General features: G+C 36.3%; 1 protein-coding gene across 2 annotated transcripts; it reads right to left on the reverse strand.

Moving 5' to 3' along the window:
• LOC109716298 (heat shock factor protein HSF8-like) lies at positions 1,501 to 18,145 on the reverse strand. 2 transcript variants are annotated; one of them, XM_020241659.1, is made up of 4 exons: positions 17,656 to 18,145; positions 13,293 to 14,241; positions 2,835 to 2,873; positions 1,501 to 1,782 (listed from the first exon to the last, which is right to left on the reverse strand). In XM_020241659.1, exons 1-2 carry the CDS (start codon positions 17,938 to 17,940, stop codon positions 13,384 to 13,386), a joined length of 1,143 nt encoding a protein of 380 aa, XP_020097248.1. In that variant the 5' UTR covers positions 17,941 to 18,145; the 3' UTR covers positions 1,501 to 1,782; positions 2,835 to 2,873; positions 13,293 to 13,383. The 2 variants fall into 2 exon arrangements, with proteins under 2 accessions (XP_020097248.1, XP_020097240.1); XM_020241651.1 differs by lacking the exon at positions 2,835 to 2,873.

Below are 20,649 nucleotides of genomic sequence, written 5' to 3' on the forward strand. Positions count from 1 at the left end.
CGAAAATTTTCGTATCCTCGAGTTAATATATATATATCTCTGTCTTAGGCCTAACACACGAAAATCTTCGTGCCACGGGAAGCACGATAGTTCAGCAAAAGCTACGACTCTGAAAGTTTAGCAACTAGCCGAGGTAATCTAAACTAGATCTCATAAACTTCATGGATCTTTTATTTAAAGTGTTAAAAACCAAGTTATTGGTACTTATAGATTTTTGGCCATTGGATTAAGAGACATGCGGTTAGGATGATGTGGGACCCCTACGATTGAGTGGGTGGTTAGTTGAATAGTATGGTCTAACTGATAAAAATAATCAAAAGAATAAATCTAACGGTAAAAAATTTACAAGCATCAAATGCTTGGTACTTTTACAAGCACCATAGCCAGACTATATATATATATATATATATACCTATATTTTTAAAAGTATGGAGGCCTTCGTGCTTGTAAGTTGTTTTTTATGATGGAGCATTCGATTCGGCAATCGACTCCATTAGGCATGACCTACGCTAATAGATCTATTTAGAAACCAAATTTTATAATTTTTCGGCATCATTTACCAAGTGATCAAAAAGTCTTAAAAATGACTATTTTAACGGCCAATGTGGCACGTTTGAAAGTTCAACGGTGTAAAAGATTTCAAATTACATGAAACTTGAATAGAAAATTCTACTTAACATCAAGAGTAAGAATAATACTTTTGATTTAAAATTTGAATCTTTTATCACTATTTTTTGTGAGATTTTTATTTTCAGCTGTTCATTTTGAGCCTACTCGTTTGCTTGGCAAATTAAGTAAAAAAATTATAAAATTTGGTTTCTAAATAGTTCTAATAGTGTAGATCATGTTTAACGGAGCCGATCGCCGAATCGAATGCTCCATTATCGAAAACTAATTACAAGCACGGAGGCCTCTATACTTTCGAAAGCATAGGAGCTATCTAGAAAGCAAATTTTATAATTTTTTAATTTTATTTGCCTAGCGAACGAGTATGCTCAAAATAAACGGCTGAAAATAAAAATCTTACAAAAAATAGTGATACAAGACTCAAATTTCAAATCGAAAAGTATTGTTCTTGCTCTTGATGTTAAGTAAAATTTTTTATTAAAGTTTTATATAATTTAAATTCTTCTACACCAATGAACTCTCAACCGTGCCACATCGGCCATTAAAATAATCATTTTTAAAACTCTTTGATCACTTGGTAAATAATATCGAAAAATTATAAAATTTGATTTCTAAATAGTTCTGATAGTTCTCACTTTTTGAGCCTATTTCGAGCAAAACCAGTGATACTCAAACTCGGCTCATTTAATTTCAAATCGAGCTCGAGCCACTGAGTCGAACACGAGGTGGCTCGCTCATTTGCCTCTTACTGCCACTTATGCCCAATCCAAACAGTACCAGTCTACCATACATAATTCGTCAAAAAACCATTTACGACCACCGTAACCATTAGTTTCACAAACACGGATTCTACATTCAGCAGAAAGCCGGAAATCAAGAACAAAAAATTATGCTTGTAAATTGATCTTCAAAAATTATGTATATGCCAAGTTTAAGCCAAATATTTACAAATCTTTACAAATATGAGGCCCTAAAGTTTTGATAGATCCAGCAGGCCGGTTGGTTTACAAATTTAAAGGAAAAAGTAGGAAATATCCACAAATTCCATGACTTGAGCTTCATCTGTTGACTTGCAAAATGTTAAAACTTACTCTCTGATAGCAGGAAACTTTGAACCTGCAATAGCTGTCTCTACAACGTGCTGGTTGCTGACACCTGCACCGGAAATCAATGAGTGCAAAAATTTAAGTAGAAAAACAAATTAATGCCGTCCAATAACACCAATATGATAGACATTTTGAAAGTGCATAAAAACATCTATTTCAACAAGATAAATATTTGTCAAAATCTTTGCTTTGCTTGGTGAGAAAGAAGAGTCCTTCCTAAGAACTCCTCTCCATTAGAGTTTACATGAGACAAAATCATGTTAATTTTTAGGCTAAATTACAGAAAACCCCCCAATAATAACCCGCTTTTTCACTTTCCCTCCCTGACATTTAAAAACCTACACTTTGCCCCCCTGTAAAATTAAAAATCTGCACTTCACCCCCTACCGTTAGGGTTCAGTCAGGGTTCCGTTAAAAAATATATTTTTATGCCGAAAATACCCCTCTGCCATCTCCCTGTTGCTTCGACTCCCTCCGGCTCGCCACCTCGCCGCCGCCTCACCACCTCGCAGCCTAGCCGCCTCGCCGTCCTCCACTGCCTCGCCCTCACCCACATCCCCTTCGCCATCCTCCGCCGCCTCGCCTTCGCCTTCTTTGCCCTTCTCCTACTGTCGCCCACCTCGGTTTTCTCCTACTGTCGCCGAAATCTAGGGCGGCGAGGGTGCAGGAGGAGAAGGGGAGCAGGTGGAGAAGGAAATGGAGAGAAATCGCAGCCGATTGAGGTGGGAATCGCGGCCGAACGAAGCGGCGGCTGAGGAAGACGGGGAAGAAAACGACAATGGCGAGGGGCAAAAATGGTCATTTTACACACCGTAACCCCCCTGTGAACATTTTTCATTTTACAGGGGGGCAAAGTGTAGGTTTTTAAATGTCAGGAGGGGAAAGTGAAAAAACGGGTTATTATAGGGAGGTTTTCTGTAATTTAGCCTAATTTTTATTACAATAGTGGAGGCCTGCCAAGATACTCACTCCAAAGGCAATAAAGGCCAACTAACGCAAATCTACGAATTATATAATTGATCTAAATTTGTCCAAAGATTTTATGAATTTAAATCCTCCAAAGACCAATTTATGACTAGTATTTCCCTCCCAGCCCCCCACCTCAAACATTGCCAATAGATTTTCACCCACATTCCGTCCCTGTCAATAGATTTATATGGCAATGTTAATATATTGTTGAAATAAAGGAAACCCCCGCGTAATACTACAAAAACCAAGAAAAGCTAACAACAAATGGTCATTTGAAAACATAACAAATTGCCCTTACATTGTCCAAAAATCGTGTATGGCAACTGTTTTCTTTTACCCTCTCTCATAGTTCAATTGATGAGGATGAAAAAGAAAAGCATATATTAATCATCTACTTGGCTGAAGAAATTATGAAACCAGCAGTTAATTCACTAAGCAGATATTGCCAGTATACACTTGTTAAATTTACTCCAGTAATAGCATTATATGTGTTGCCATACAGGACAATGATTAATAAGAGACTCAAATCTTAAAAGCCTATTTTTAACAAACAAACACGGGGCAGTGCAAACAGTCACAAAGTACCGCAATCATATGCTTCATAAATTACATGTACACATTTAAAAAATAAAAAATAAAAAAAAAATAAAAAACAAACAAACAAACAAACAAACAAACATCATTTTTCTACTTGGGCAAACTAAGAATCTAAAGAAGTTCAAAATGCAACCAATGATAGGACTGAAAACAGAATTTTTATCAACTTCAGATTATGAAGCCAATTAGTGCATCTAGACAGTAAATTTTAGGAGAATCTTAGACTTCACCCAAGTTTCTGAATTTCCCTCTTTTGTCAGATTTTACCGTACAGAAAACGATTGCACTTATCAAGCACCATCGTAAGATTAGATTACGAATACTAACCCGAGAAGTTAGATTTAGACATCAGATGAAAATAAACCTTTACCACAGGATTAGATTTAGATATTAGATGGAAATCCACTAAGAACAAGAATGAATTGAATAAAATTAATCAGAGTGATTTAGTAATGACATGAAGAAAGTGAAGCACTCCAGAATATGTTGACTAGAAAAAAAGAACTATATCACATTTTCAATCATCTGGACAAAAAATATGGTCCCACAATCTCTACTGTGATATTGAAAGGTTGTGTCATCGCAAAATCAATGATCCAAAAAGCGGTCTATATGGTCGCATATGCGATTTAAACCATCAACCGCACCGCATATGTAATATGCACTGCAGTATGCAGTCTGACCGCATATGCGGCCCATTATGCGGCTGCATATGCGGCATTTTTTTTAGATTTTTAAGGTGGAATTAAAAAGCAACGTTGAATGAAATTGTTTGTTTTAAGATTATACATAAACATATCAACTTTCATACAAGTTTAATTAATAATAATGCATATAAACGCAATTATCTTTATGTAAACATAATCTAACTATCTTCTTATTTTAGCAGATAATATTCCTAATATATGTAATAATTATGTTTATAAATATTAGTGAATAATTTGTTTGTTAGACATTATTATATGTTGTTTATAAATATTAGTGAATAATTTGTAGTTGTTAGATATTATTATATGTTTTTTATAAATATTAGTGAATAATTTGTAGTTGTTAGATATTATTATATATTTTTTGTTTAGTGTTGTCTGTCAACTGATGTGAATGATAGTTCATTAGAAAAATAATTATTCTTCATAAAATTTTAGCATACTGTTTTTCAGAATATTGATTTTTGTTTGACATTTTTTATGATTTTGCCTCGAAATTCTATTTATTTCTCTATTTAATAATTAAGAGTGAATTGTTAATTATTAGTTTAGTGGTACATGTGTGCATATAAGGTCCGTTACTTGAAATTAATTATTTCAATTTGTGAATTTTGAATTATTACTTTAGTTATTTAGCTTTGCTAGAAAGTATATATATATATATATATATAGAGTTGAGCTGGAGTACTATCGGTAGCAAATGGGCTCCATTGCCACCCATTTGTTTTCGATGATGGAGCCTCCAAATCGACGATCGGCACCGTTGAAAATGATCTATACCACTTGAAGTATCTAGAAATCAAATTTCATACTTTTCCCATATTGTTTTCTTGTCCATCAAGTGGGCGTAAAAATGAATGGCTGAAAATAAATATTCTCTGAAAAGTGATGATAAAAATTTTGTAATCATGATCGAGAGTATAGATCTTATTCTAAATGGTTTAAAGAATTTTCTAACCAAAATTCAATTGATTTGGATAGCTTTACACTATTAAACGAGAAAACCCCTCATATCAACCATTAAAATTACTAATTTTGTTGATCATTAGGTAAATGATGTCGAAAAGATTTGAAATTTGATTTCTAGATACTACAAGTGATATAGATCATGTTCAACGGTGCCGATCGTCAATTTGAAAGCTCTATCATCGAAAACAAATGGATGGCAACGGAGTCCGTTTGCTACCGATAGCATCCAGCTCAACTCTATATATATATATATATATATATATATATAGGCTGGTATGGATGCTCAACTCTATATATATATATATATATAGGCTGGTATGCTATCGGTAGCACGGAGGCCTTCGTGCTACCAAGTTGTTTTCAATGATGCGGCTTCCAAATCGACGATCAGCTCCGTTAGACTTGATCTACACTATTAAAAGTATTTGGAATCTAAATTTCATAATTTTTCGACATCATTTGGCTAGTGATCAAAAGGTCTCAAAATTGACAATTTTAATGGTAGATGTGATGCGTTTGTGAATTTAATAGTGTAAAACAATCCAAATCTGATGAAATTTTTATAGAAAATTCTTTTCACAATTTAGAGTAAGATCAATACCTCTGATCTTAAATTCAAGTCTTTTATCATCATTTTTATGAAATTTTTATTTTCAGCCGTTCATTTTTAGACTACTCGTTTGATAGGTAAATGACGCCGAAAAATTATGAAATTTAGTTTCCAAATACTTGTAATAGTGTAGATCAAGTCTAACGGAGTCGATCGTCGATTTGGAAGCTGCATCATTGAAAACAACTTGGTAGCACGGAGGCCTCCGTGCTACCGATAGCATACCAGCCTAGCTCTCTATATATATGGATTCGTCTAAATTCTATTTGTTCGAAACATATATATATATATATATATATAGAGAGAGAGAGAGAGAGTTGTGAGCTAGAATACTATTGGTAGTAAACGAGCCGTTTTACGACCGATTTGTTTTCGATGATAGAGCTTCCAAATTGACGATCGGCTCCGTTAAATATGATCTAAACCATTTAAACTACCTAGAAATCAAATTTCACGCACTTTCGATATTGTTCTTTTATCCATTAAGTGAACAGAAAAATGAATGGCTGAAAATGAATACTTTTTAAAAAATGATGATAGGAGTCTTGTAATCAAGATCAAGAGTATAGATCTTGTTTTAAATAGTTTAAAGAATTTTCTAACAAAAATTCAATTGATTTGGATATCTTTACGCCGTTAAACGAGAAAACGCCTCTTATCGACCATTAAAATTACAAATTTTGAAACCCTTTGATCATTAGGCAAATGATGTCGAAAAGATTTGAAATTTGATTTCTAAACACTTCAAGTGGTATAGATCATGTTCAACGGAGCCGATCGTCAATTTGGAAGTTCTATCATCGAAAACAAATCGGTAGTAAAACGGCTCGTTTACTACCGATAGTATTCTCTCTCAACTCTATATATATATATATATATATATATATATATATATATATATATATATATATATATATAGGACTTGTGTGCTATTAGGAGCACGGAGGCCTTTGTGCTCCTAATCCGTTTTCGATGATGAGACTTCCGAAACGACGATTGACTCCGTTAGAGTTGATCTAGCGTATTTGAAGTATTTAGAAAATAATTTTTGCGAATTTTTGATATCATTTATCTAGTGATCAAAAGAATTCAAAATCAACAATTTTTAATGGTTAATGTATGCCGTTTGAAAGTTTAACGGTGTAGAAGTATTCAAATCAGATGAAATATTGGTAGAAAATTTTTTATACTATCTACAAATAAGATCATTATCTCTGATCGAAAATTTTAGTGATACATCATAATTTTTTGTGAGATTTTTTATTTTCAACCGTTGGTTTTGAGTCCTTTCGATCACTAGGTAAATATTATTGAAAAACCCCAAAATTTATTTTTCAGATAGTTCAAATACACACTAGATCAAGTCTAATGGAGCCGAAATGTCGATTCGAAAGTTACATCATCGAATACGGCTTAGGAGCACGGAGGCCTCTGTGCTCCTAATAGCACACAAGACCTACTATATATATATATATATATATATATATATATATATATATATATATATATATATATATAACACCTTTGAATATTTTTTAATATTTTAATTGCTTGCGTCCGCATACCATATATGCACTATGAAATTGGGAACCGCATGGATACCGCATACCGCATTTTGGAACATTGCACAAAAGATATACCATGAGCAAGAAAAGCCACATCCAAAGGCGCGGAAGTAGGGATGCAAACGGGATGGATCTGGGGGTGGGTGCCCCGCCCCACCTCCCGCCCGGACTAGCAAAATCCCGCCCTGCCTCCCGCCCCGAATCCGTGACGGGTTAAAAACGATATCTCATAATCCGCCCCGCCTCGTAACCGGCCTCCCGCTGGCGCCCCGAATCCGCCCCGTCAACTAATATTTTTTATAGAATTATAATATTATTGATATTTGTAAAATCAGTAATTCCAGATCAGGACTTCGTTTTGATCCGTGGAACTACCAAGGAAGAATTTGGCTTGTCTCATACACTATGGGGATGGTGAGAAGAGATATATTTTACATCCCAGAGGGGCTATAATTGGAGATACCATTGTTTCTGGTACGGAAGTTCCTATATCAATGGGAAATGCCCTACCTTTGAGTGCGGTTTGAACTATTGATTTACGTTAGTGGCAAATAGCGCCCTAGTTGATGGCATTCCTATCTGTGGCTGGCACTCGAGGAACCACGGGACACTCCATACAGAGCAAGCAAGTCATTTGGATGAGACGCCCGCGCAAGAACCTCAATTCTCATTAGGAGGTCGAACCAAGGACCTATAGAAGTCGGGGCGAATTGAAGGGTGATATCAAATCGGTCTATTTTCGGCGTCATATACATAGTTAGCACATTCGTCATAGTTAGCAGCTCCGTCCGTTGATCAGGAATAGAGAAAGAAATTTTTTTTTTCTTGACTTTAGATAAAGCGGAAGCTCGTTCCTGGCCTATTTGGCAGTAGCGAATCTGAATTCGTAACCCGCCTTGGGCAGGAGTTAAAATAAAATGACTATTCAAGAAAAGACTTCATTTTATTTTTCATTTTTCGGGGTGTCAAAACAAATAAAATAAAATGGTATATGTGGTAAAAAATAGGTAATATATTCCCCTTTTTCAAAAAAAAAAAATGATCTTGGAGATTGTGTAAGACGTCTCCGAGCTGTATATCCTCGTTTAACTCTGGTCATTGAATCAGATTAAAGCTTAATGAATAACTAATTGATTTCTCTTCTTTCAGTCATCCCTTTCCCCTTCCCCGGTCGATTAATAACAAAACGGATTATTCCGATATATAAAATATCAATTCCAATGGCTTTTGCTACTATGACCTTCCCAACCACGATTTTGTATTCTATTCCTTCCAGTTATTTCACTGGAAATAAGAAATTAGAACGATATAAAATTAAAAAAATAGTGGGTTCCATCGTTTCTATGGTTACCTCTTAAACGGTGAGGTCCTCTCTATACACCGGAGCCTCTTCTTTCATTTAATCAAATATTAGCATCTTGAAGCGGCTCAGCTTGGACAGGTTTGAAAGGGTAGAAGTCAAGTTAGTGTCAGGTCGAGACGAATATCGTCTATAACCGGAACCGCGAAGTCTCATAGAGACCCGTAGTGAATTCAGACCAAGAGTTCGACAAAGAGGCATCCAAGACGGCCTGTCTCGCAGATCGAAGCATTAAAATGCTGATCGGAGACAAATCGCGCTCCCCAATCCGCAATTTTCGAATTAGAGAGCTCCTTTATCAGAGATTCGACGATTTTCGGTAAAGAAAAACCAAAACCGAGTTCTGACATCACATTCTGATACTCAGCAGCCACCCTGGAATGCCCAATGACGATATCGTCACCGCTTTCGAAACTTTCTGCCAGGATATATCCTATCAGCACAATACCATATTTTTAATAATATTATATATATAATTAACAATATTAATTATAAAAATCAAAAATATCAATCACAATTCAAAACAAAATTCAAAAGTTTTAAATACATGAGAAATGAGAGTACTAACTTATTTATATTTTGAACTTTTTTGTAAATACATTATTTTTTTAGGGATATTCTTTTAAAATATAAATGGCTTTCAGGGCGGATTCGGGGCGGATCATGGCGGGACGGATTCGGGGCAGGTCAAAATTTCTCCCGTTTCCTGCCCCAAATCCATCTCGGATCATAAAATTTACCCCGTTTCCTGCCCCGAATCCGTTTATTTTCTCCCATTTACTGCCCCCATCGGGGCAGATCGGGGCAGGAGCTCCACCAATCCGGATCCGTTTGCATCCCTAAGCGGAAGTATCCAAATATTAACAAACAATATATAAGAGAATGACATTTAGAAATACATTGTACTCATCTAGGTTAAAAGTGCAATAGAAATCGGAAGAAATCAAGTTCCTTCTCTTTACGTGGCTTGCTAAGTGCAACAACTTCATCTCTGCCCCCTCATGGAATCACGGGCTACATTACTAAAATATTTAATCAACCATGCTGCTAACTTACTAACTTAGCATCTTCCAAGCTACATCATATCTGACTAGCATCTTCCAAGCTACATCATGTCTGACATGTCCTTGTCTCAGATGGTAGAGAGGATGGTTTTACAATGAGATAAAGGGACATTGATCGGTTGTAGCAGCTATGGTTTTGGAAAATTGATGAAGCAAATAAATCTCGTTTTATTTTCGAATGCAATTTTTTTTTATTTTGTAGGTTCGTGTTTGATTCGGACTTAAATCATTTAGTTTTAGTTGATTTGGCTAACCCAAACCCTTTTCTCTCATAAACAAAAAAACAATCCCAGAAAGACCTTCGAAATTTTCAAAATTGATTCGTTTTCTATGCATGAATCTTGGGTGACCGTGTTGTGTTGAAAACGAAAAAACAATAATTTATTATTAGAGGGCTCTCAACACTATAAATACATGATTCTTGAAGCCTTAAGGGATATAATTTTGGATGAATCGAAAATTCTACTCTCACTCTTTATCCTTGGTGTTCTACTTCCTGATGAGATCATCGACGCTTCTTCCTCGCGCCGAGATAGTCTTCTTCCTCGACTTGATCGTTGTCGCTTCTTCTCGTGACAAGATCGACTTCTACTTCTACCCCCCCCTTTTCTTCCAAGTTACTACCTCATCTTCTTCTTCCCCGTTGCCGAAATTCTACCCATGGTGTACCGCCCTCCTCGTCGATCGTGGATCCCCCGCAATCGTGTGAATGATGCACTTTTTGTATCTCTCATCTCCTAATATCCTATTATCCCCTTTCAATCTAGCTTTCCACCATTACCAACCATATTTGCCAAACAACCAAATCTAAAACTTTTAAGTCCGATAAAGCCGAATTCACCTTTTGGAACTATTATATGTATTTTCAGTTGGTTGTTATTATCTCATATATCGAAGGTTTATCATTATCTTAGTTTTGCTTCAATTCGATTTAATTTTTCGTCTTGCTGAAATTTTTGCTTCCTTGTTTTAATTATAGTAAAGTTCGCCGGAATCGATAAATTGAATCTAGTTTATTTCAAGAAATACCTTTAAACAAGAGCAAACTTGAAAATTCAATTTTGGCAACCTCTCGGTTTGCATCAAAAATATTTTGTATTCAGGATACGTTTCTAATTGATCAAAGAAGCAAAGAAAGAGGGTTGGAATAGTATTTTGCATTACTTTCATTTTTCCGCCATAATAAATCAAAACCAAAACAAATAGCAACTAATTTCACCGCATAGAGAAGTGGGCAGAATAAAGGACATTAAAGCATTAAATTACTAACAAGAAAAGATACATTAAACTGGAAACATGATTGAGTTATTTTTCCTGATGTTCAATTTATTCCAATGTTGGCATATCAGAACAGTGATAAGTCACTGAAAGGGAAAAAAAAAAAAAAAAAGAAAGGAAAAAAAAACAGCTTTTAGCCTTCTACAGAATTCGCTTGCAACCTTTAATTTGTTGTTTTCAGAAAGAAAATGTACCAAAGGAAATCGAGTAGTGATGCCAATTTGTGCCCTTGTTTGGTCTATGTATGAGTAGTGGATGTACTTTTTCTAAGCTAGAACTATTAAATTAGCTAATATAAATGGTTGAAGCAATTTCTTTTTACTTCTGAAAGGTACTGGTCCATTTCTGTAAGAAAAGATACAGAACCTAACTACTGATTTTGTTTGTACAAAATTCCCTTAACTAATATATTGTCTCTACCTTTTTTAAAATTTATATACAGGTTTCAACTTTTTATTTTGTTATTATAATAGTTCTGTTTATAATTGCAAAACAAAACTATGTCAAAGCTGCAAGCAACCGCATGAACATTTGATCAACTTTTGACCAACCACCACCATCAAGTCTCAGTCTTGTGGTCAAACCACCCTTTAGATCATTGAGTTACGGTCTCTTTCTTTTTCTCCCCGTGATATTCTCTCTCTTCTCTTAGTCGGATATTTTTCAATGATCAAGTTTATGAAAGCATTGCTGCACTACAAATGGGTTAATGAAATTCAGATCCAAGACTCCAAAAAGTGGTTTATGCGGCCGCATATGCGTTTCGGACCGTCAAGCGCACTGTATATATACCGTGCAATCCACAGTCAGACCACATATGTGGTCCATATGCAGCAATTTTTTTTCAGTTTTTTAAATTTAAGGTGGGATTGATTTTTTTTAAAGATTTTTTGCTTTTCAAGTGGGATTGAAATGCAGTGTTAGATGGAATCATTTGTTGATGATTATACATGCACAAATATCTATCTTCATACAAGTTTTGTTAATTATTATGCATATAAATGTAACTATTTTCATATAAATATTGTATGTTAATTATTATGCATATAAATGTAACTATTTTCATATAAATATTGTATGTTAATTATTATGCATATAAATGTAACTATTTTCATATAAATATTGTATGTTAATTATTATGCATATAAATGTAACTATTTTCATATAAATATAAACTTTCTTATTTTACATGTTAAGAATTTGTGGCATTATTAATAATTATGCATATAAATATTAGTTAGTGCTTTTGTAGTTGTTAGATGTTATCATGCTAGATTTTTTTAAATGTTGGCCTGTTGGAATGACTAGATGGTAAATGACAGCTTACCCAAAAATTTATTATTCTTCATAAAAGTTCAGCCAATTTATGACACATTTGTTTATTCCTACTTTTGAAAGGTTTATTAATATATTTTCACGTAAATATTTAATATTTTAATGTTTAAAAACTATATATGCACGGGCATACCACATATGCACTATGTAGTGGGTCGACTGCCCGCAACATCACATTCCGATTTTTAGAAGATGATGCACAACGGGTAAATGACCTGAATAAAACTGGGAACACGATTCTTTTAATTCGATTTAGTTGGTTTGTAAGTCAATTAGCAAGCAGAATTCGATCACTTTTCTTTGTTGAACTTAACATTAGTAATGCAAAGCAACAGTATGTATATTGCAAAAGCAATAGTATGTTTAGCTCACTGATCATTTGAATTTTTAATAGTTAAATAAAAAATAAAATAAAACTTCTCATTCTAATTCTAAACGAAAATCTATGTACATATGTATTTCCAATCAAAGCGCCATGCAAAAAGCAACCTAGATGTATAAAATTACCAGAGCTATTCCACAAAATTGCATAGATATAAGTTGGCCTTACAGGATATTTAACGAAAATTCAACCAATAACCTCACACTTTCCAAAGGACAATCTTGTCCATATGGTTCTCAATTGCAAAGTCCCTAAAATGATATGCAGTTAGATAGCAAGGGGTAATAAATTACATTCAGAAATTAAGAACAATAACTATTTCATCTGCAAAGGCAGTCAAATACCAATATTTGATGTTCTACTGAACTATTCAAAAAGAAAGGGGGAAAAAACATGAAAACATACAGTCTTTATCTTCGGAGCGCCCAAGTCATATGTATCAAAAGAAGACAAATTAAAAGAAGGCCTCATCTATATTAGTTAACAAGTCAAAAGTATTCCAGACATATTAGCACCAAAAGTTGGAGCATCTTCATGCTCTGAACTCAGCATCCCACGATATTATTCTTATCAACTTGCCATGTTTTCATCAACAAAACGGATTTGATGGAAAACCAAAGAATGAAAATATGCATGGATGGCAAGCGGTGCGATTCGATTTGATGATAATAACATTCAAAAAATTAATAAAGAAATTGAAAGGCTATATAAAAAAATACGAACCTTGCAAGTGCAGCCAGCAACCTATGATTAATCTTCTAAGTGAAACGAAGATCTGTACAAGATTCCTACATGATCAAGACAACGTAAACAGCTATAACTGCCCATGTACGTGATCCATCTCAGGTCTCGACTGACTCCCTCCATTAATTTCGTCAGGAACCATGTCCTGTGCCACTTCCATCTGAATGTCCTGCTCCGAGAAGTCAAAATCATCGATCGAAAGATCTAGAATGCCCAAGGACTCTGGGTCAGGCCCGACACCATTATCCAATGGCGGGCTAGCTAAAAGCTGTTCCAAATAATCTGGCAAAATAAAATCCCCACATTCCGATAAATTATTCGCACTATTTGCCATGTTTTGCAATTGCTCTGAGATATGAGAATTAGGCACTGATGGTGGCATGGATGAATTAAATGATTCAGTCACTAGGGGCTGGTATCTGATAATTTGTCCGTCGGAAGAAGAAGATTCTGGATAAGTTATATTATTGCCCTGTTCCAATGCAGGAAGCCTTCTTTTCTTATTCGCCTCTGTTTTCCACCTGTTGCTGTTCCCACTCTTCTGTACCAGCTTGGCCAGAAAAGCTGGACTCTGAACGGCCATAGCCAAGAACGACATCATCTGCTGCTGGTTCTGTTCCATTCCCTGAAGACGCTGTCTCAAACTTTGTAATTCATGGTCAGTGCTTTGTTGATGCAGCCGAAGCTTTACTAGCTCCTGCATGAGGACAGTTTTGTCCCTCTTAAGTCGTTCAATTTCCTCCTCGAGTCCGAATTTTCCAACTTCAATGCACGCATTAACAGATGTATTCTTTGCTTGTGAAGGTGGATGCTGAGCGGCATTATGAGAGGGTTTTCTCCTCACAATTGTTTTTAGTAAATGCTTTTGGTCCCTTAGGAATCCCTCATTGGCAAACTCATACCTATCATGATCGACTTTATGGAACCCCTGATAAGAACAAAGAGGGTGATAAGTTATGAGCTGTTCCAGTGGCCAACATGGGAGGAAATAACTTAACATCAGCATGGTTTAAATTTCTTCTAAAACTTTGAAACACAAACTCTCGTTGGACAAACTGATCAAACACAAGGTCTACACCCAATTCTAAACCAGTAACACTCTGATTTCACTTAGAATAGATCTAAAAAGGATTCAGCCCTAGAAGTTTTTTCAAATTGACAGGAAAGAAGCTATAATGTGAACTTTGATTCATATATGGACCTTTTAATACCATTTCTCTCATCATAATTTGATTCCGTAAATAGACTGGAGTATCATAATTTGATTTTTGTAAATAGACTGGAGAATAAGAGTCAGCAACTTTTTTTTTTTCCCGTCAAAATAGAATAAGACACCACTTCAATATGTGAAAATGTTGAGAAATTAAGCTTTGTACGATTCTTTTAATTATCTTGTATTTATATTGTATTTGAATTAGAAACCTTTACAGACATAAAAAACTGAACGATAAAACTACCGAAAAGCCACCAAACTTCGATAGACGAAACTCTGGATTCTACACCAAAACCTAAACACTGCCAGGATCTCAAGCCTAAAACATAAAGATAGCAACAAAATAGATATCAGATGAAACTTGGACACCTGCAACAAGCCAAATGAACTAACGGGTGATATTTTCAATCCATATGGTGACAAGAGGATGCTCAAATTACCCTTATTGCCATCGGTGCTAATTCACGTAATCAGTATTTTGATATCCAAAATGGCATAGAATGGAATAATCTGTCCTATCCAAGTAAAGAATGCCATGACATCATGTATTGATTAACAGTGACTAAAATAGCATGCCATGACATGGTGACTAAAATGGGTAAAAGTTTTTTACCACAAGTCTGACACGACTGAGTAACCAAGTGAAAAGACATTGCAGTTTAGACAATCTCATAATGTCAAATGTATAGTTAGTACCTTCCCTATAAGAAACGGCACCAAAATATAATCAGTGCTAATCGTGCCCGATCATTTAAAAAGCATGATTAAGAAGAAATGTGATAAGCCTTGTAGGAACAAAATAACAAAAATTTCAACACCCACAACTCCTCTAAATCAGTTCTATAAGTATCTTTATGGAGTAAAGTGAATATCATGACATATATGTCTCATCATTTCTATTAGATACAACTTCCATAGCATCCTTTCAAGGCCTAGTTTGGGAAAGTAACTCTAAACACAACTGTTTCAATGCTCTAGAGCCACAAAAATTCCTAAAAGACCTTCAGATCCGATGCTATGAAATGATGGTGGGAACATCCACCACAAAGCATTTTGTTGACTACTTCTCCAGTGGAGGTTCCTGCACTAGCATAGAAGCAGAATTCCAAATAGCTCTAGGGGTTTTTTGGGAGCTCTAAAGCATCAAAGAGGTTATTTTGAGTATGCAATCTTGAACTAAGCTGAAGAAGAATGTTAACATAAAGAATGTGACAAAGATCATCAATGTATATATGGTGGTACTTCAAGCACATCCAAAATCTATCTAAATAAAAAAAAAAAAAGGTGTAATTGATGGTAATCAAGATTTAGCTGCCTAAATATTGTTTAATTCATGCATTCTCCACCAAAAGGTTTTAATCCTGTGGCAACTCATAGTTTATATGAATTTTACTTAAGGATCTTATATGAGGCATCAAATGTTTATTTATATCACATTTTGTTAATTTAAAGTTTAAATCCCTGGAGTCCCATATAAAATAACATTTCTTGTAGTTGCATAGGCTGGAACAATAGAAAGTAACAAATTGCGAGTAGTGGATGACCGCAAATAATAACTACCTTTGGCTGTTCATGATTAATTCTTTTTAATTGTTACGTCATCACAAATTTTCTTCCATACCAATACATCTGCAGTCTATATCTTAAGAATAACCCAATCCAATACAGGGACAATATCACTGTTTGAAAAGGCACACTTGAGGCCTAGGCTCGAGGCGCGGGCCTTAGCGCCTCAGCAATAGCGAGGCACAGCGCTATTGCGCTATTGCTGAGGCGTGTGCCTCGCAATATGTAAATTTTCAGGAATTTTTTATTCAAGTTTTCGAGTTGTCAGGTTTTGAATTTGCGTATTATACTTTAATCCGATAAGATACTTATAAAATATTAAAAAAATCCAAAAAAATTCAAGTTTTCGGATTTTCGGGTTTTGAATTTGCATCTTATACTTTAAACCTGATAAGATAATTAAAAAATCTTGAAAGAAATCCAAAAAAATTCCTAAAAAAAATCAGCCGCTCATGCCCTCCTCTTCGTCTCTTGTCCTCCCACATCCTCTCCCTGTCGAGCATCCAACAGCAACTATGCTAGCAGCAGAAAGCAGCGGCAATAAACCAGTGGTAGCCAGAACAAGCAACCAGCAACAGTGGCAACAGGAAAACAAGAAGCAACAACAGCGAAAAGTCAACAAGAACATCAAATTAAACTATATACATGCATTTTCTTTACTTTTCGATGGTTATTTTGGAATTTTTTAATGCAGAACATCAAATTAAACTAGACTTAGTAAATGTGTGCCTCGCCTTCTTGAGGCGTGCGCCTCGCGCCTAGGCTCCAAGAGAGTCTTATGCCTCTCCGCGCCTGGCGCCTTTTCAAACACTGGACAATATCTCACCCTCTTTTAGATTAATCTCCAACCAATATTATTTAATTATTGCAATCCAGCATGCCACTGGGTGGGTGGGGGTGGTGTGGGGAGGGAATTCAAAAGGAGAAGCTGATGTTAGTCCAGTCATAAGTTGGAAAGACAAAATGAAGGATAAGACATCCAAAATATTGACAGGATGCTGCTCCAAGAAGTTGAGCCATCACGTCACAGAGAAACAAGTATCGAGTGAGAAGCAACATATCTCATGGAGATGGCCAGCCAAGCAAAGAAGAATTTAGCTTGAACTCCTGCCTGGATGTATAACGTCAGATATAATCTACAACTATTATGGTTCAGTGCAATAACTGTAGACCAATTGACAAGTAACTAGTCCTTAGATTTCTTAGATCGGGAGGACCAAAAAAAACAACAAAAAAGCAGCACCATGAACAGAGATAAGAGAGTCCAAAGTCCACTGCTTTCTTTGTAAAGAACACTCTCTCGCAAGATTTCTATCCAAATCGACTGTAGAGACATCCAAGGATAATTCTGTGACTCAGGATTTAAAACTTCTCCTACTCGTTGTCCACAGGAAGGACTAGTAGACCAATCAGAAAGAAAGAAATTCACAACTGCTATCGCCCGCACCAACACGCCAACTACTGCGGCTTAACACCCCTATATTCAAGTTCAGAGCAGCAAAAAGCATCCATCCACATTCCATAAGCAAGAAGGAGCAGTAAAGGGAAAAGACGGAATCTGACGTAGGTATTCAGTTGGCGGACGAAGCTGGAGATGTTGTTGTGCTTGAAGTACTTGGGGAGGAGGTCGCGGGCGAAGGCGTGGGGGTCCCAGATGACGAAGCTGTTGTTGCCCTCGCTCCACGACACCGTCGCGTCCGTCGCCGGGTCGTCCACCATGTCGTAACACTTCGTCAGGAACGGCGGCACCACCGGCGGCTGAGGCGCCGCCCCGCCTCCGCCTCCGCCTCCGCCTCCGCCTCCGCCTCCGCCTCCGCCTCCGGCGCTGCTGCTATTCTCCGCTTCCATCGGTACGCTACCCGGCAATGGAGTGCACAGTGGTGCCCCGGGTAGAGACGAAAGAGAACGTTTCAAAACCCTAACCCCAACTCGCGGCCAGGGGAAGATGCGACCCTAACCCTAACCCTAACTCGCGGCCAGGGGAACATGCGAATCGTCGGAGAGCGGGAGGGAGAGCTGAATTGGGGGAATTTTGTTTTCTTGGATTAGTCTTTCTTTTGTACAACAACCGGATAGCACTTTTATGCGAACAGGAAAAGATTATCCTTTTCGATGGATACAGTGCGTAGACCAGGTCTACCATAGACCTGCTAATTAAATGTAGTACAACTTAAATCAAATCTCGTTTTGATCCAACTACCCAACTTGTCAACATCTTATTTCTACAACTCAGCCATTCAATTTATTTAATTTAAGTTACTTAATTGTTTGGACATAATTTATTTAATTTAAGTTACTTAATAGTTTGGACATAATTTATTTAATTTAAGTTACTTAATAGTTTGGACATAATTTATACTCATTGCTTATTTTCTTAAACTTATAGTTACGTAAAATTATATGAAATATGCTAATTAAGTCCCATAAAAATAAATAATGCATCCGAATTTTAAATCTGAAGAACAATTAGATGGCCTAAATTAAATCAATTAAAAATTTGCATGGTAAAAATATTTTTTTAATTAGTTCAGATAAGTTCTATATATTTTTACCAAACAATGCATATGTTTTAGATGCTTAATAAAAAAGCCTTTCATATATAATGCTTTATTATTTATAATCTTTGTTTTCATTTTTACAAAAATATGTTAAAATAGGATATTAAACTAATTCATTTTACCAACAATAGAGTAGTAAAGTGAGATCATAGGATGGTATAGTACATTGCGTCTTATTTAATAACAAATATCTATAGAAAACAAAATAAAAAATTATATAATTAGAAATTGCAAACTATGAAAAACCAACTAACCATACATCTAATATCTAATATCTAATATTAATATCTAATTCTAATACTATCTATCAATCCCCAATATTTTAAGCTGACGTGGTGCAATCTCCTTATTTTAATTTTATTTTATTTTTGAATTTTTCATTTTAGGGTGGGCCTCTCTACTCTCTCTCTCTCTCTCTCTCTCTCTCTCATGCCCGGTGTCACACCCTGAAATCTGCCTATTTGGTCGAATTCGGGCCCGCTAACAGACCGCCGAACGGACAGAATTTTTCTTGTACGTCCTAAGCGTCGAAATCAATACAATTCGCGAGGTTCCAACCAGAAACAGATTTCAAGCAGAGATTGCATAAGGAAGTATCAAAAATATAAAACAACTAAGCTATTACAAGCATTCACATCACATGTTTTTTACATATTATATTTTTATTTTCTTTTCTTCCAAATACAATCAAGATTACAACAATAATGCTTTTCTACAACCCCTAGCTAGGCCGACTCGGGGTAAAGATATCTCTCGTCTCTATGGTAGGGCGCTATCTACGGAGCTACGCCCTTTCCTCGTGCCGCCGCGCCACTTGCGTGCGAACCTGAAATCCCAAAACCACGTAGGGTGAGAACTATTGTCCATAGTTCCCAGTGGGTACGGCCACCCAAGAGAAGAGCTTGACCCCCCTGGTCTGAAGGAGGCATTGCAAGTTTGCAACATATTAATCCAACAGATATCCAACAGATATATATATGCAAGTATTAAAATACATGTTATGTCTCACAATATGCAACAATGCAATCATGCAACTCAATATGCAATAACGTAAGTAGATCTACTAATTCTACTTACTATCCACATCTCATCCAATTGACTTCTAAGGTTACTTCTATCTTACATTCATGTCAATTACAATTCCGCTCATAAGGTTTCATCCACCTTTACAAAACTATCCACCCGACTCAGTGTTGAGTCAATCATCCGCGGAATACCGCGCAAAGGCAGGCTCAAGGTGAAGGACATCTCGCTTGCACCTCAGTCTTAAATCCACTCAACTGAGATACCAACTGGGATGCCAATCTACTCTGCTGGGATTCATCCATAACTCATAAGAATGTCACCCAATCTCACTGGCTAACCAAAAAGGCTAAGTCCTACTCACATTTCAAATCCCATAGGTAAGAAGCTACGTACCCCGTATTTACCCCACCCGAGACTGTCTGCAGGACAACTCCTCTGCCCCTCAAGTGACCACCTCCGGAGTGCACTGCTTTTGTGGAGCAACCACTACCAAGCGCATAACAGACCATGTGAGTATGATCCAATCCTCGTCAACTGAGGATACCCTACCAACTAAGGATAACAATGACTCGGGAAATCCACCTATCCCTACATTCATCATGTCACAGGTGTCTCTACCACACTAGTATCACATGCCACATCTCAACAACTCGGAAAATCATCTATCCCTATGTAACATACCGTACTTCTATAATTATGAAGTTACGGTGTATGTTAGTTTGGAGAGCCTTTTGAATGGTTCCGGTGAAGTTTGGGAGCGTTCGGGTGTTTTCAGTACGCGTCGAGCGCGAAAACGGAACCTGAAAAGCTATGATTGGATCTTGGCCGAAATCCCGCAAGGCGTGGATGAAAAGATGGTTTAAACGCGCTCGAAAACATGTATTGGGGGTCTCGATACGATTTGAGATGAATCGGAGGCCTAACGAGCGAAAACGAGCGAAAACGGAGTGAAAACGAAAAAATGCTGAAAATT

Source organism: Ananas comosus, linkage group 1, assembly GCF_001540865.1.
Source record: "Ananas comosus cultivar F153 linkage group 1, ASM154086v1, whole genome shotgun sequence".
NCBI lineage: Eukaryota > Viridiplantae > Streptophyta > Magnoliopsida > Poales > Bromeliaceae > Ananas > Ananas comosus.